This window comes from Hypanus sabinus, chromosome 4, assembly GCF_030144855.1.
Source record: "Hypanus sabinus isolate sHypSab1 chromosome 4, sHypSab1.hap1, whole genome shotgun sequence".
NCBI lineage: Eukaryota > Metazoa > Chordata > Chondrichthyes > Myliobatiformes > Dasyatidae > Hypanus > Hypanus sabinus.
This window is the reverse complement of record NC_082709.1, coordinates 46,024,904-46,038,878: the sequence shown is the minus strand read 5'-3', so window position 1 is coordinate 46,038,878 and position 13,975 is coordinate 46,024,904. Positions and strand designations below refer to the sequence as shown.

Sequence of the window (13,975 nt, the reverse complement as noted above, 5' to 3'; positions counted from 1 at the left end):
ACTCCGTGAAATTGGGGGCAAAATCCTGAAAGCCCATACCACCGGGTGCAAGAACAGCTATCTAGCTGTTATAAGACTATTGAATGATCCCCTAGTACAATAAAGCAGACTCTTGACCTCACGGTCTACCTTGTTATCACCTTGCATCATGTTGTCTACCTGCACTGTACTTCTGTACTTTCTCTGTAACGGTTGCATTTTATTCTGCACCCCTATTGGTTTAGCTTGTTCTACCTTAATGAATTGATCTGTATGAATGGCATGCAAAACTTGTTTTTCACTGTACCTCACTTGTTTTTCTCAGCACATATGACAATAATAAACCAACTTTCTAATTTACCAATTTTCATTTTTCATTTGCTATTTTTGATTGAATTCTTTACATGAAGGGAATGAGAGGTGTGGGGAATGGAAGAAGGTACGAATGAAATATTAGAAACAAAAAAGTGACATATTTGCAGGGAAAGATTTCAACACAAACCACATCCTGTAAATATTACATCTTTCCATAGTATTGGTATCTCAGGTATAAACTCCATGATCAAACACAACAACACTAGTTCCTGAGATAGAATGGCTTCAGCTAAGAATGACTGTGGTGGTTGCTGTTGTCTTCATTTTTTGTACTACATGCCCTTACCAATTATATGCCAATCTCATCACAAGAGAAGCAGGCGTTTCTCCATATGTTTCTATGTTGTCTGCAGGCACACCATCAGACTCACAGCCAGATACTTCTTCCCTAGGTTAATAGCTCCCTCAAAACCACTAACACAAAGCATGTAACAGCAAATCCATGATGTGCCAGAGAGCTTCAATATAGAGTGACAGGCTAGCTATCTAAATCCATTCACATTAATGTGAGCCTCTGATAGAAGGGAAAGACTGATGGGGCATGATCTTTGATAGTGGTGGAAAATTAGCTTCCCAGAAAGATATACCTCTGCTAGTCCAAAGCTGAAAGAATATGTCTGCAGCTGGAAGGCACACAGGTATACCGGTGTCACTCTGGACAGATAATTGTGATGTGAAAGAAAACTGCAGCAGATTCACATTTGGGATTGGAGGTAGAGAGAAAGAATGTATGTGGTGAAAGAGCAAAGAGAGGAAATTCAGGCAATAGCTTATTACAAAGTGCTGCAACACACTGAACATACTTTGGAGACAGGACAACAAGAAGTTTTAGTAGAGCAGAAAGTAGATAATAGAAATGCCACCAACTAGATACAAATTACTGAAGCAAGGTATTCCAAACCTAGACCTTCCAATCCACCTATTCATTGGTGTTTCTTATTCAACATAAGAAGCTGCTGTTTCATCTTTACACCATTGTTCACAAAACACCTTTCAAGACAATGGGATAGACCAAGACATTTATTAGCCAATGAAGTGGGAAATGTTTAATACTTAGAAATACAAGTTGTCAATTAGTATACCATAGTGTCCCACAAATAGTATTCTGATCTTAACAAGTAAGTCAACTCATATTAATATATAAAAAGTAAACATTAGTAATATTCAGCAGGTCATACAGCACCTGTAGAAAGCAAAAACAGAACTGACATTTTGAGTTGAAGACACTTTTACATGATACTCTAATTCTGTTTCTCTTTTCAAAATTAAAGCTGTTCATTAAGCTTTTCAAGAATATATATTAGCTAGGACACTGAGAACAATTTCCCACACTCATAGAAACATAGAAAATAGGTGCAGGAGTAGGCCATTTGGCCCTTCGAGCCTGCACCGCCATTCAGTATGATCATGGCTGATCATCCAACTCAGAACCCTGTACCTGTTTTCTCTCCATACCCCCTGATCCCTTTAGCCACAAGGGCCATATCTAACTTCCTCTTAAATATAGCCAATGAACCGGCCTCAACTGTTTCCTGTGGCAGAGGATTCACCACTCTCTGTGTGAATAAGTTTTTCCTAATCTCAGCCCTAAAAGGCTTCCCCTTTATCCTTAAACTGTGCCCCCTCGTTCTGGACTTCCCCAACATCGGAAACAATCTTCCTGTATCTAGCCTGTCCAATCCCTTTAGAATTTTATACGTTTCAATAAGATCCCCCCTCAATCTTCTAAATTCCAGTGAGTATAAGCCTAGTTGAACCACTCTTTCTTCATATGAAAGTCCTGCCATCCCAGGAATCAATCTGGTGAACCTTCTCTGTACTCCCTCTATGGCAAGAATGACTTTCCTCAGATTAGGGGACCAAAACTGCACACAATATTCTAGGTGCGGTCTCACCAAGGCCTTGTACAACTGCAGTAGAACCTCTCTGCTCCTGTACTCAAATGCTTTTGCTATGAATGGCAACATACCATTTGCCTTTTTCACCACCTGCTGTACCTGCATGCCCACCTTCAATGACTGGTGTACAATGACACCCAGGTCTCGTTGCATTTCCCCTTTTCCTAATCAGCCACCGTTCAGATAATAATCTGTTTTCCTGTTCTTGCAACCAAAGTGGATAACCTCACATTTATCCACATTAAATTGCATCTGCCATGAACTTGCCCACTCGCCTAACCTATCCAAGTCACCCTGCATCCTCTTAGCATCCTCTTCACTTCTGACACCGCCCCCCAGCTTCGTGTCATCTGCAAACTTGGAGATGCTGCATTTAATTCCCTCGTCTAAATCATTAATATATATTGTAAATAACTGGGGTCCCAGCACTGAGCCTTGCGGTACCCCACTAGTCATCTTATACCATTGGGTCTCCTGCATCAACACGAGGGAGCAGAGGAATTTTGATTAAGTATCTCATTTGTTAAATGACACCTGAAACTGAGTTGAAGTATTGGTTTTGGGGATGATCGAAACTCTAGATTTGGAACTTGATGGTTTTAATCAGAGTTGAAGGAGTCAGATTTTGGAATGTAAGTCTGGGGCTTTTTATTTTGCAAAATAAAGAAGGCAAGATGCAGACTACGATAAAAATGGATTCATTTTCTTCAATGTTTAAGTGCACCTGATGTTGCTATCCACAGTTTAATGTGTTTCCTGCTTTTATTCGGTATGAATTTGTAGATTTCTTCATTAATTTTGAGATAGTGTTGCACACCTCTATGACAGTTTAGATAAAATCATTATGGATGACAGTTCTGACTGCCCAGCCGGCAAGTGTGCATCTGAGAAAGCCAAATTAACTAAATCAGCATCTAATCCTAACAGACCATTCCTACGAATTAATATTCCATGAGTTGCCGGATCATCACTTCCTTCATCTGCAACATCTTGTACAATATAAAGTGGTGGCACAAGATTCAGTAAGTACACATATCAGCCATACAAATAGCTACATCAATACTAAGACCTTCACTGAGAAAGGGCTGAAACAATATACATGAAACTCTACCATTACATCAAAGTTTTCTGAAAAAATGGTACTTGCAAACATGCTGGTTACCACTCTGAATGCAAAGAGCCTTAACAGAGATCTTTAGTCACAGGCAAGGTCCCAGAAAAGTGGAGAACAGCCAAAAGAGGGAAGTATACATACAGTAAATGGCAATTCCCCGAGACGTACTGATTTTGAGGATCTTGAGTTCAAGACCTGAAAGCAGCAATGCAAAATTGACAGGATTCTAAAGGTGTATGGAATACTTGCCTTTATCAGTCAAAAATGTTGAGTATAAAAGTTGCAGTGGTATAAAGCTTTGCTTAGGCAACATTTGGTGTGCTATTCTGGTCACTGCATTTGAGAAAAGACGCGGAGGCTTTGGAGAGAATGCAGAAGATGTTCACCAGGATGGTACCTAGATTAGAACAGTACAGCTGTCTTTGAAAAGCTCCAACACTGCCTTGTTCTTAACCTTGATATGTTCAAGCACATTAACTTGTTGCTGATAGAGAGCATTACTATAAGGAGAGGTTGGACAGTCTTATATTGTTTTCTCTAGAGATTTAAAGGCTGAGTGGCAACCAACAGATTATAAAATTTTGACAGATGTGGATATAATATATATTAAGAATCTTCTAACTAATGTTTGATTTATGACTTTCTAGAGAACATTATGTATTTGATTCTATATGCCTCTGATGTTGCTGCAGTAACATTTTCATTGTATTGGTGCATTGATGTACTTGTGCTTGTGACAATAAGCTCGACAATGCCCGGAGTGCAAATACCGAGTATTAAAGGGCAAAGACTTAAGCTGATATGGAGAAAGTTTAAGAGATGCACAAGATGAGTTAATTTTTTGAAGCACAGAGGGTGACAAATGCCTAGAATACACTGTCAAGGAACATGGTGAAAATAGATACAATAGCAACATTTGAGAGACATTTGGAGGATCAGATGAAGAGTCAGGAAATGAGGGGATATAGACGATCTGCACATGGGGTTAGTTTCGATTGGCATCATGGCCTCCATGGACATCATAGGCTGAAAGATCTGTTCCCATGCTCTACTATTCAATCTTTGAACACTCATATTCTTCATCAAACTAGCATGGAGTTTGTGCACAAAGTTATTTCCAATCCAGTAACTGTTTTGTCAGTATGAAATGCTCATGTGTTATTCTGCCCTCATTCCTTACCGAGTACAATATCATTTCAGTTTAATGTATACATAATTGGGATTTTATAATATGCAGTGAAAACTACATTCTAATATTCACACAGTTCATTTTGATGTTATGCATGTTTATTTACTCAGTAATTCAACCCTAGTTTCTTATTTTACCATTGGCACAGGTTACTTAATGGAATATGAATATTTCCTATTATTCTGAAGAAGCCTATGTAGTACTATTGTTGCAAAATATATTCTGACAAGCAAACATTCCATCCTTCATGTTATAATAACAGGTCAGCATCATTATTGGACAATATGTCAATGTTCAATTATATTTGGACTGCAGTGCTAGAGCAGAACAATTAGTTTGGCTCACAATGACATGCTTACATCTAAAAAGTTGCATCTAGTGGCAATTTCTAGAGACCGTAGGGGGTGATTGTACTGCTGGAAGTAACTTGGCTTCAATATAACTATTCGCCACTCACTGCAGTTTTATAAAGGAATTATTTTGCTTTTACTGTTGTAAATTCTGATTTCTTTGTTTTTTTTTTAAATTAAAAACTCTTGGCATGTGTTCCAGTGAAATAGACTGCTGTGAACCCACTCATATAAAGACTAGATTAGCTTTGTTTGTCACATGTACATTGAAACATACAGGGAAATGTGTTGTTTGCATCAACGAGCAACACAGTCCAAATAAGTGCCGAGAGCAGCCCACAAGTGTCGCATGCTTCCGTGCCAACTTAGAATGCCCACAACTTACTAAGCCTAACCCATGTGGAGGGGGGGGAGGGACTGGAACATCTGAAGGAAACCCATCTGGTCATGGGGAAAAGACTCCTTACAGACAGTCGCCCGATCACTGTTTGCTCTCACTGGAGCTGTAAAGCTTTACACTACACTGTTACCCTCTACTCCACTCCCCCAGTTTCAATTGATTGATTGGAAGAGTGTTGCATAAATATGTGCTGTGAAAGAAAAAGTAAATACTAAATTTCCAGGAGTGAAAACTGTTCATGTAATGCGAACATCTGGGGTCACAGTGATGAAAAGAGCAAAATTCTTAACCAATGATACTAATTAAGCCTCAAACAATGAGGTACAAAAAATATTTACTAGTTGTGATTAATTATTACTTCAATGAAAGAGTACTTATGCTGCTAATTATCTGATGGTTTTCTTATCGTGTTTAGTGGGCAACAAGAGAGGAAATGCAGCAACTTTATAAAAATCACAGGAAAGTTAAACATGAAGCTTTTGTAAAAGGGAAATTGCACATTAGCAGGCAGTTGGGCATCACTTCCTTACCAAAAATTACTAACCAATTTTCACATCAGAAACTGTGTTCACATTTCAGAGTCTTTCATCTTCATCAAAATCTGGTGAGAAGCCAACTGGCCATTTATAATTTGACATGTGGCACTTATGCCACTCCTAGGTGAGATGAGAGATCTGCAGCAAAAAAAATGATCCAGTCGCATCAATACTAATATTTATCTGACTGTGAATGATAAGGTTTATTTTTATGACAACAACTTTTGCACTCATCTTCATAATCAAGGGAAGAGAGTGTTCTATTTAATTTTAAGAATCTCTGTGTCCCTAATCCCAAGACGTTATGGAGTTCACCAAAGATATTTTGATTTTCACATCCAGCCTAATAATCTCCTATTCATCCCAATTATTCACATGAACAACTTACATTCCTTGCTGCTACACAATATATTCCTGTGAATTGTCTACTTCATGCACCTGTAACTTAAATCAGCTAGTTTATTCCAAGTGTACACTGACTGTATTCATACCAGTACTTGACAGATCAGTACAAAGAAGCCTATTGCTATTCAGATCATATTTTAGATTGATGTGATCAATGAAAGACCCAAAACATTTCAGACAACAATGCTGGATTTTAAAGTTGAATTTTAATTGGAGACATTTCCAAATGAAATTACTCATAATCAAGGCTAAACATACTTAATTCTTTTCATCTTTCATATTTATGGGATTTTTACTGACTTCATTGCGTTCATCAAAAGAGCAAGAAATTAACCAAATTGCTGATCATCGGGGATATAAGATAAACTGAAAAGTCAAACGTCCATTAAAAGTTCTTGAACATCTTTGTCACTTTGCTCAATGAAAACGATAGTCTACTGGCTGTAACATGTGTTAATTTATACCATGAATGCCCCTGTTTGCTGGTGGTAATACCTAGTTTGTCCATACTAAACATCCATCATTCAGGCCGCAGCAGACTGGATAGAACAATCTTCCTTATATTTTGATTCATTTGGCCAAATATTGGATATCTCCCCAAGAAGGGACTGCATAGGCCTTTTCTATACTTTTATGTTGTATCAGAAGCGCCATGATTCAATGACAATTTAAAAGAAATCTGAAATATCCAATAACTTATATAATGGAGTGGAATAGAACACTCAAACTTTATACTGGAGTTACTGTTTTAAAGATTTTCTGAAATTATTTGGTTGCATTATTCATATGAATTGAAATGGATGAAAGGACTAGCGATGATCGGGAATATTGTCTTCCCTTTGTTTTATCTTGGTCCTCGTGTTGAGGCTGTAGGAAATGCATCACTGATATTTGCACTTGCTGTATGTTTCAGAAACCCCCCGATTGGCTCTGGCCGTGGTGCTGAAAGTGGAAGCCCAGAAACAGCGGTCCCTAGGGACAAAAATATTCGACATCGGGACTTGTAAATTGCGGTTACATTATTTATGAAGACTAAAACGGGGGAATGAGCCGAGTAATTGCCAATCATCACTACCTCTACATCAAGTAGTTCTACTGCTGGTTGATGTTTAAAATCGAGCTCAGTGCTTCCAGATAATGCAGCGGTTCTGAGAACTCCACTGTGCAAGTAATGTCCTGTCTTCCAGTAACGGGTCGTATTACAGCGTACCCTGTCAGTATCACAGTTGCTTAATAATCACAAAACAAAAAAGCCGTAACCAGCGTATTGTCTTTTGCGATAGCGGCCGTACAGTCTGCTGAGCATTACAATATAAAACCACCTTCGAGTAAGGGAAGCTCTATGTTTAGCCTACAATTTTACGAAATATGAGTGAAAGGTGTGTTTTTACAACAAGACACTGCTTTGGATTTCTATTCTGTTCCATCTATCCGTAGCAATCCTCCAGTGCTTAGAGATAAAGTTTTTTCCACTTTACGTTAAAATGTCACTTTTGAGCTATCTCTGATTATACTTCCATTTTCTAAAACTGCAGTCATCCGTTTATCGCCATCCACAACTCTCCTCCCCCACCTCATCCTCATCGCCAACCCCCCATCGCCAATTTACAGACAAAAACTCTGCAGTTCAAAGCACTTACGAGTTCCGTCGAATCGTGTAGCAATTGTATCCAAAAAGGTGTTCTGAGGCGCAAGCAATCCTTTCATGACAGGCATTTTGTGCTGGCAATAACAGCCGTAGCCATTAAAAACGTTTAAACCGTAGGAAAAGATAATATGTGTAAGTATATTTACATATACAGGAACAAGGAGTCAGCCCCACGCATCCGAGCGCTTGTGTTGTCCTGAACACTTCGGCCACGAAGAAGTAATCATCCCTTCTTCAGTCGAAAAGTTGATCACAAGTTAAACCGGCTCTGTACAGCTGCTTGAGCTCAGGACTCGAGCTGTGTGTGTGTTTGTATATGTGAGTGAGGAGAGTGAGAGAGAGAGAGAAAGAAAAGAGAGGGGGGAGGGAGGGAGAGAGAGAAAGAGGGAACCGGGGGTGGGGGGGGGGGGGGAGAGAGAGAGAGAGAGAGAGAGAGAGAGAGAGAGAGAGAGAGAGAGAGAGAGATAGAGATAGATGCTGGAATCTGGGGAGGGCTTTTTTCTTCTGGTAGCCCGAAAGTACTTCCAATGCGCCTGCTTTGTCCAAGCAGATGCCTGGTCACATGAGTAGCAGGGGCTCAGGATGATGGGGTGGATCCTCGGGACAGCCGCCGTTCTCAGGTAACATCAATACACGTGGACAGTCACCCTCGCAAGACGCGCCCAAAGCTGCAAAACTACCTGATCCCAGGGGTTACCAGCGCCAGATGTCATTATAAGATTCTGTGATAATCATTTTACAATATTTGCCGTTATGCTTCCTTGCCTTGTGTGTACGTAAGTCATCTCTTATTTTAGTCGGATAAATATTTATAGACCGACATTGCGTCAGGATTGGCTGGATATTTTGACAATGGAATTAAATGAAATATCATACTCCAGAGCACCTTCACATCGGAGAGTTAGTTGGACCTGAATTACGTGCTGATCAATTGCATCTCCAGCCTCACTTTACTTTGAATTACTCAGTTTTCACGACATGAGCAGTCTAAACACGGATTTGCTAAATAAATAGGGCGGGGATTTGAGATAATTGGTAAAAACAGCATCACTTGAAGAGAAAAAGGAAGCACGATCCCAATTTGTCTTAAATACTCATTTTCCATTTCCAATATCCATTGGCTATATGCAGTGTCAATCATCAGTTAGGAATGTTGACTATGTTGATTCGGATCCATTTCCAAATAATCATCTACCTAAATGGTGAAATATATTTTTTAACTTAAGGTCGCTGAAGTCAAATATTTCAATCATCAAAAGTCTGATATTAATGGGGGTGGGTGGGTTCCTTAGCGACCTTGCTTAAACCAGGTATGCCATTTGCCGACAGAAACGTGAAATAAAAAAGAAACAAAATCACTAAAATCACTAACATGATGTTAATTTCCGACTAGGTGGACAACTAAAATGCACATCCTATTACATTATGAATAGGTTCAGTAATTTTCCGGCTATCTACAGCCAATGATATTGGTGATTGTTTGTATCACAGCAAAGTTAGTTGGGCACTGTTTTAAAGTTTCCTTAATTACGTTCCTTTTTAAAAAATATGGTTTCACTCTTAATCATTGCTTTAATGAGCACTACTAACTTTAAGATGTAGTCCGAATCATGCTGCATCTGTATCCTTAGTAAATATGCATCTTCATGTGTCAACCTGTTAATGGCATCCTATGTCCTCCTCAACATCTTCTTTTTAGAGGGAATGGGTATCCCTCTTCGTCATGGAGTCTATTCCCTGTTTCCTACTGACTGTCCTCTCATCCCTCCCAATGTTACGGTGTAGCGGGGGGAGGTGGCTTGTCTGTCTTTTCACCATGGTAGGTTTGCACTGTGAGCTGTGAGCATTTTCTGACTGGATTTGCCTTGAAGAGTTTAATTAGTCAGAAGCAGATCATTAAAGAGCAAAACATCTGCAACATAGGATAAACAGCTCAGTGGGAAAAACAGAAGCAGCCCCGTTTGTAGTGGAGAAAGAGCTGATTAATTTCACCTTAAATCCACCAACAAAAGACAACTCTTCTTACAGCAGAGTGCAACTTTTCATGTTATTAAATGAAGGTTCTGAGCAAAGCAATTGGTTTTCTCAAAGGGCTCTAGTGAATTGTTCACCATGACTTGTGAGAAATTGTAACCCTTCAGTGTTTTAAGATGTTATGTACGGAGATCGGAACGAAGTTGAATTCAACTGTAACTGCTTCTTGACAGTAGGGGATTAATTGTCATGTAAGTGACCATCATCCAAAATTTGAAATGAGCTATTTCTACCTCAATTAATAAAAAAAGAACTTGGACTAGTCTTTCAGTAGAAATATTGTTTGGGAGTTCTTAGTATAACCAATTGGTTGTGACACTTACCTATCAAACAACATTAATTGCATCTCTTAATTGAATGGGATGTTGAGAGAGAGCTTCAGACCATACTATCTTAAATAGAGAAACTTTCCTTTATAATTTATAATGACTTGCTCGTTAGCTATAAATTCTGTTTTAAAAAGTGGCATAAATCAATCACACCCTCCTGGAATTTGCATTCTTAACTTTTATTGGAGAAAAGTCCTTCTCTTTACCAATTAAGCTATGCATGAAATTTGCATGTCTCCTTCATTCCAAAGTCCGGACGTCTGGTGACTCTGTGCCGTTTGTGACAGTATCAATGATTTGGCTGATGAAATTGATGGCTTTGTGACCAAGTTTGCGGATGATACGATGATAGGTGGAGCGACGGATAGTGCTGGGGAAGCAGAGAGGTGACAGAAGGACTTAGGCAGATTAGGAAAATGGGCAAAGAAGTGGCAGATGGAATACCGTGTCGAGAAGTGTATGGTCATGCACTTTGGTAGGAAAAATAAAAACCTAGACTTATTTCTAAATGGTGAGTAAATTCAAAAATCTGAGGTACAAAGAGACTTGGGAGTCTTCATGCAGAAATCATTAAAGGTTAATTTGCATGTTGACGGTGGTGAGGAAGACAAATGAGAAGTTAGCATTCATTTCGAGAGGGCTAGAATATAAAAGCAAGGATGTAATGTTGAGGCTTTAGAAGGTACTGGTGAGGCTTTACTTGGATAATTGTGAGCACTTTTGGGCTCCTTATCTAAGAAAGGATGTGCTGACATTGGAAGGGTTTCAAAAAGAGATTACGTGTTTGAAAGGCCTAGTATATGATAAACGTTTGATGGCTCTGGGCTGGTACTCACTGGAAATCTGAAGAATGGAGTGGTGGTCTCATTAATAGCTACCGAATGTTGAAAGACCTCGGTAAAGTGGATGAAGGGCGAATGTGTCCTATGGTGGGGGAGTCTAAGACCAGTGTACACAGCCTCAGAATAGAGGGACATCCATTTAGAACGGAGATAAGGTGAAGTTTCTTTAGGTAGAGAGTGACGAGTCTCTGGAGTTCATTGCCACAGGCGACCATGGAGCCCAAATCATTGGGTATATTTAAGGCAGAGGTTAATAGATTATTGATTAGTCAGGACATGAAGGGATATGGGGAGCTGAGTAGGAAATGGATTGGTCATAATGAAATGGCAGAACAGATTCCATGGGCCAAATGGCCTAATTTGCTCTTATATCTTAAGGTCTTACGGTTGATGTCACATCGGTGTACTATGAACTAGCATTTTGTATACTTCAGCGTTCACCAGCGATTGCATGCCTTTATGTCATGACGACCAATAGTTTAAGTCTGTCAACTTCTTGAAATCAGCAAAACAGTTTGTTCTGAATCCCTTCACTCATTTTACAGGTCGAATCGCATAATTCATGCGCCCTTCTAAAGTGTTGCCAGATTAAAGACTAAACAAGACAGCTAAAGATTGTCCAGAGGGTTGACACATCATTCTGGCAGATCCTGACTTGGGGCCTAGAAGTCAACGTGTATGAACATTGAAGCCTGACCTACTAACGTCAGACACTAGAACATTCAAAAGCTGTGGATCTGAACACGTCTCGACGTCCACTCTTCATATAGTATCTGCCTATAGATAACATACCAAGTATACCACTAAAGACAACTCTAACAAAAGGTTAAAAGATTCCCCTCTTCAGTTTTTAGGTTGCATCGTCACACTTACAGTTTATTAATTTTCGCCAAAGCACCGTCATTTTCAAATGTTTAATCAGAAAGATAGTTTAGCATAGAAGTGACTTTCACGGCCTCACATTGCATTAGTGCGTAATGGTCTGATTAAACTTCATGCATGTTTGCTCTTGCGGAACAGACCCCGAAATTTTGGCCTATAACTGTTTGACTTAAGGGATGAAATTCTACCCCACAAGGAACAACATAAATGTACTTAGAAAGATATGCAAGCACAGAGGTTGCGTGGAGAGGGCGAGAGGAGAGAAGTGAGAGAGAAGAATGGGAGAGGTTGTGGGACATCGAGATCGGGCTGTAGATCTGTTCTTGTGCCATTAAAAGCCGTGTCATCACGAGTGTCTAATCTTCGTGATATTTGGATGAAGTGTCTTCCTCAAAAAGATTGTGCATGTTACTTTTCGGCGGGGAAGGTTACTTTCATTCAAGACAGGATTCCTTGGCTGCTATTTGCAGCGCACAGTCGAAGCCATCTGCCTGTTCCCGTATAGAGGTGTATGCTCGCGCGCGAAGGAGTTCTACTAGTCGCTTCAACTCTCCCGTCCGAAATGTGATCTGTTACCCAGTTAACCGATCTTTTGAAGGCAGGACCCGCTTCTGCATTTCAGATGAATTTTATTTCACGGCTACCGTGAGAAACTTTGTGCCCGTTGCTCTAAAAGCTACCTCGGAAATTCTTGCAATGACCTCGTGTACACAAACGCTACCGTGGCTGACTTTCTGTTTTGCATTTCACAAATGCCAACATTGAAACCAGAGTGAGAACCATCGCTGACAACAGTTATCAGGGTCGCGATGTGTTCCGGGACTAGAACAAAGAGAATTTGCGCCTTCTGGCAATTCCACAGGCGCACAGTTGTTTGCAGTTTAATAGTTTAAACCCACCAGAGGTGCCCTACTGGCTGTAGCCAAGTGCCGCAAGAGGGTATATAATGTTCTGAATTCGAAATTAAATGGAGAAATTGCATTTTCTGATTTACAAAAAATTCCCGAGGAACTGGAGAACAGCGCGCGGGGAGAAGCAGGTTACAGTAACAAAAAGCAGCAGCGCCCTCTCAGAAACATCACAGTACAACACCAGCACGGAGCAGACAAAGCCTTCACAAAGCCCAGCAAGGAGCACAGCTTTACGCTGAAATATCCATTAATACTTTTGGGGGCGGATGCTCACAAGAGTTAGGAAGTGGCCCAGGGACGGTGGTCAGTAACCTCTGTTACCCTAAATCCACGTTCAGTTGCTGAGCATCGGCAACAGTGGTTTCCTCTTTGTTGATGCCGTACAAAACAAAGCCAGGCGGGAATCGGCTCAGTGACAATTGCATGAGTCCACGTGGCACGAATAACTGTAAATCACATCATTCATTGTTGGAAAGAGAAGTAATCATTACATTTCCCGAAAGCTACGATTAAAGACTGCACAACACACAGCCACATTGAGTACCCAGTGCAGATTGCAAAATCATTTGGGGGACATAGATTGCTACATGAAGTGCACAGCGGGAGTTCCCTGTTATGTTTTGAATACAAAGACTTTCTCCATTTTGGACTGGGGTTGTTACCTGGTTGAGCGAGAGTTAATCGCAATGGGACATTTAGGAAATAGTGACCATTATTACGATAGAAATTTACATTAAGTTTTCAAGTGATGTAATCGATCTGAAAGTAGGGCTTTAAATCCAAGAAAACGCAACATGGAAGCGATGAGGGGCAAAGTGGGTGTAGGTGATCGGGAGACGACATTAAAAGTCAGAGAGAATTGTCTGCGCATGGTAAAAAGAGAAAATAAAATACAATATTAACTCCAAGTACCAGGTTTATAATGTTAGAAATGCCAGGAAGCCAGATGACTGGGAATAGTTTTGAAGTTAGCAAAGGAAGTTCAAAAACTTTGTAAAAGGAAAATAAAATATGAGAGCATTATGAGAAGCCACACAAAACACATCTCATCTAAATGTGCAAATCCTAAAAAGCTAGCGAGAG

At 39.9% G+C, this 13,975-nt stretch overlaps 1 protein-coding gene across 1 annotated transcript in view; it reads right to left on the bottom strand.

Annotated features, from left to right (window-relative positions):
• kcnh3 (potassium voltage-gated channel, subfamily H (eag-related), member 3) overlaps positions 1 to 8,179 on the bottom strand; it is a 604,827-nt gene extending 596,648 nt beyond the window's left edge. The window contains exon 1 of the mRNA XM_059966998.1: positions 7,887 to 8,179. Within this exon, the coding sequence (XP_059822981.1) occupies positions 7,887 to 7,962 (76 nt within the window). The 5' untranslated portion in view covers positions 7,963 to 8,179. The remainder of the gene's footprint in view (positions 1 to 7,886) is intronic.
• Positions 8,180 to 13,975: the final 5,796 nt, after the last annotated feature.